Below are 4000 nucleotides of genomic sequence, written 5' to 3' on the forward strand. Positions count from 1 at the left end.
AAAATAAGAAAAAACAACTATTTATTAAAAAAAAGGAAGTATGAAGCTGATAGTCTGATACAATGAAATTAGAATCGAAACCGACTGAAACTACTATTTTGTTTTATATCCAGGGCAAAACCCAAACTGAAACTGAAACATAGGGGTAGTCAATTAGATCAAGAAACATAAAGAACATAGCCCAGCAGTTCCATCAGATGCTGGAATAACATTAAGATGACAACTGTAGGCAACTACAGAACAAGCACTTCAAGTACACTAACTTGGATGATTCATGATTGACAACAGGTTAAGCAGCTTGAGAAAACATAGGGTCTTCGGTGCTAGCATGATGATATTAAAAGGCTACATCTACAAAGATGGATGAAACCATATCAATTCTGAGACTGTTAGCCTCCACCATGGAGGTGCGCACTTAGTTCACCAAGATCAGCATCTTCTTGGAGACGAACTGCATCCAACTTCTGCCTCAAGATTTCTATAGCGTTGAGCACCATTTGAAAAGCCTTAACTGCACCAGTTGATTCAACCGTGAATATGAAGCTGTCCTCTTTAGCATAAACCTCAATGAGCCCCGGCTTCCCCATGGCTTCTGCTTTCTTGATCACCTCATCGTCGTATGTGTATGCTTCAGGATCAACCACCACAACCTGATAAAAAGAATATATCAGGAAGAATCTGGTTAGAACTAGGGTAATAACTTTCTGCATTTTTGAAGTAATCTGCTTGAAATTCATTTCATCATGTCAGCATGGCTGCAATCTGTTGGACATGAAACAGTTCCTCTTAGAATACTCATCTTTCTGTGGTCACAACTTCCTATATATATGCTAACATTATCTCTGAGACACAAGAAATACTTGGCATTAATGTATGTACCTCTATGAATCCTTGCAACATACTTTAAGAGTTCCGAAACATCAGAATGAAAAAGAACTATAAGAGACCTCCAAAACTCTCCCATTGCATATTAACTCCCCTCTTACATTGGGTCAGTAAAATTATAGGTTTCCAGAAAATAAGAATAAAATTTTGTGCAGTAGGAACACCAAAACCTAAATATAATATACAGAATACTCAATTTCAAAATACAGCAAAGCAGCCTAGAAGATGTGATGTTTAGTAGCTCTGATTACAAAATTGGACTCACACAAGTGGAAAGCTGATGCAATTAGAGAAATTGCAAAGTAAGCAACATATGTCCAAAGGTTACACTGACAACGTTCCACATGTACAGTAAGATCTGAAAAAGTTCAGAATTCCAGATTCAGAAAATTTAAATTGTTTTGAATTGAAGTGCATAGCAAGTCCCAGACGTTCAAATTTATGCTTTTTAGCATTTAATATCGTTTTTTTATTCACAATACATTGGTATAAGAAATGAGGGTAAGGCTACCTATATCTCTCCTCCTTAGACCTGTCCCATGTAGGCAGGAGCCTCGTGCACTTGGATGCGCTTTTGTTATATTTGCACTATGCTTACAAAAGACTTATGGTATGAAATATTAGGCATTTGATTAATCTATGTCACTGGTTGTGATCTAAAACAATGGTGGAACCAAACATTACATGCTTTGGTGCATCAACTAAAACAGATTATTTTGCCGCAAGTATGATCTCGTACTATAAAGTGCCTACACGTACTGATTTTGGTTTATAACCCATTCAAAAGAATTCAGCCAAAGCTCATAAGGATGTGATCTACAAGGTGTGGTCCTGCATCCTTTATGCACTATTTTAATGATTGTCCACAATAGAAAGAGACGTCTCATTATGGTTCCCGATATTGTTTCACAAAGCCCTCAATTCCATTAAGTACTTACCAAAGATAAAACTTTAAGAGAGAATATTGAAAGCAAATATCTGTTAAATCAAGTGCACAGAGCACCTTTAAAAGATTACTGAAAAAGAAAAGGTTCTCCAGATTATGTCCATGTCATCAAATAATCTACAATGACTTCAGTTCATCACAATGAGCAGTGGATGTCTACTAGGATGCATATGTTAAACACCTTGCTAGTATTGATAAAATTAGTAATGAACCGTAATCAAAAGTGATTAGCTACTTTTCACACTAGTAATCTTTAATAGAAGCTAACCTGTTGGGTATTTGGATCAATGTCAAAGACTCTTGTAGGACTGCTTTCAACCCAGGTTCTTTTCTCTTCAAGTGTTAGAGTTTCCATAAGATCTTCATTAATATGGATCTGAGGCTCATACATAAATGTAACTGTAGCAGCTGGTGACCATTTTGCATGGTCCTTGCCAATTCCTTTCCTAGCTATCGCTCTGAGTCTCAGTTCTTGCCCACGACGCAACTTTACAATAAGTATGCCCCTAAAATCAACATATACCATCATGTGAGATATTTGTAATGCAAATCAACATATACCATCATGTGAGATATTTGTAATGCAGATCAACGTACTTTGCGCAAAATGATGCAGCATTATTTTGTGCATGAGAAAACAACACCAATGGAACAAAAGATTGGTCTTCAGCTAGTCTACCATAATGTTCATTTTTAACATAAAACACTCAAAATATACAAGCCCATCATCCAAATATGAAGTTACACCAGGTATACAAGGAAAAGAAGAAGAAAAAAGCTTAGATACTTCTCACTTCCATTCCTTATGTAATACTACATTTATCTGCCTACATGTTTACTTGTGATTACAAATAAGAACTACAATAACAGAAAAAAAAAATGAAAAAGTAATATTTATATTGCGCAATCATCATATACTTCTTTAGCTAAAAAGGAAATTTTAGAGGTCAATTGTAGAACCTATCATGCTTTACGGATCAAATGCCAGGCAACAAGGAAATAAAATGAGGCAACTATAAGTGTAGCTAAGATGAGGATATTGAGATTAATTTAGGTAACACCAGAAAAACATTTATACAAGGGTCAGCAAAACAAGGGTTTTAGGGTTTAAGAACATCAACCGTCATCCAAAGACGACTAATATCCCTAAGATGATGGATTTTTCTTCTAGGGTTTTAGGGTTTAATCACATCCGCATCATCCAAGAAATCCCGTTTGCCAACAAAGATTAGGGCTTTCTCCAAGAGTTTCACCTCTGATCTGCGGCGGAGTCGTAGGATGGATTGGTAGGATCCGCCGCGCGGGCGCTGGCCGCGACGTCGACGGGGCAGACATTGAGGTCGGTCGACCTGAGGTCGGCGGATGTGACATCGAGCGTCTGGTCGGAGTCGCACCGGACGGCGAGGTGGAACTCGACGGAGCAGAACTCGCACTGCCCGTCGCCGTCGCATGCGTCGCAGTCGCGGGAGAAGCGCATGGTCATGGCGCCGGCGGAGGTGAGGGGGATGAGGCCGAGGCGATGGGCGATGAACTCATCGTTGAGGACGGTGGAGTTAACCTCGATCTCGACGAGGTCGATGGCGACGGTGGGGACCTCGGCGATCATGACGCGGCGGAGGGCGTTGGCCATGCTCGCGTCGGTGTCCCGGAGCTCGAACTTGGCGTACTCGTCCTTCATCTCGCGGATCCGGATCTTCGGAAACCGCTGGTAGGAGACCCCACCCGCCCCACGATCCATCGCGAAGACGAAGACGAAGACGAAGGCGAAGGAAGAAGAGGTGAGGTGGGTGTGCGAGAGAGGGAAATTGTAGTGGTTTTGGTGTAGGGATTCTTATTGGGCCGGGCCGATATGGGCATGGGCTAAAAACCCTGCATTTATATATATATATATATATAGTGGACAAAGGTTAATCTCTTGATATAAGTGTATTAACAATTGGACAAACCCCTCATTAATCCAGCCATATATACGGACTAATTATACTGATGAGCTACTGCTCCAAGTCATTGTACTATTAAATGAGATGTTATCAAGCATGCCACTGAGCTGGTATTCTAAGTCACTATATTATAGATATATTATTGAGTTGAATCAAGCCAAATTTTCGTCTATATTAACGAAACAAATCTTTTCTCTTTTACAATGTCCTCGATCCTCCTCAAATTTTA

General features: G+C 39.8%; 1 protein-coding gene across 1 annotated transcript; it reads right to left on the bottom strand.

Moving 5' to 3' along the window:
• Window positions 1-127: 127 nt before the first annotated feature.
• Window positions 128-3622, bottom strand: LOC140771925 (DNA-directed RNA polymerases II, IV and V subunit 3-like). Its single transcript, XM_073113764.1, has 3 exons — window positions 3085-3622; window positions 2100-2337; window positions 128-650 (listed from the first exon to the last, which is right to left on the bottom strand). The coding sequence occupies exons 1-3, from the start codon at window positions 3567-3569 to the stop codon at window positions 390-392; spliced, it is 984 nt and encodes a 327-aa protein (XP_072969865.1). The 5' UTR covers window positions 3570-3622; the 3' UTR covers window positions 128-389.
• Window positions 3623-4000: the final 378 nt, after the last annotated feature.

This window comes from Typha angustifolia, chromosome 12 (assembly GCF_048772165.1).
Source record: "Typha angustifolia cultivar Huaian chromosome 12, ASM4877216v1, whole genome shotgun sequence".
Classification (NCBI taxonomy): Eukaryota; Viridiplantae; Streptophyta; class Magnoliopsida; order Poales; family Typhaceae; genus Typha; species Typha angustifolia.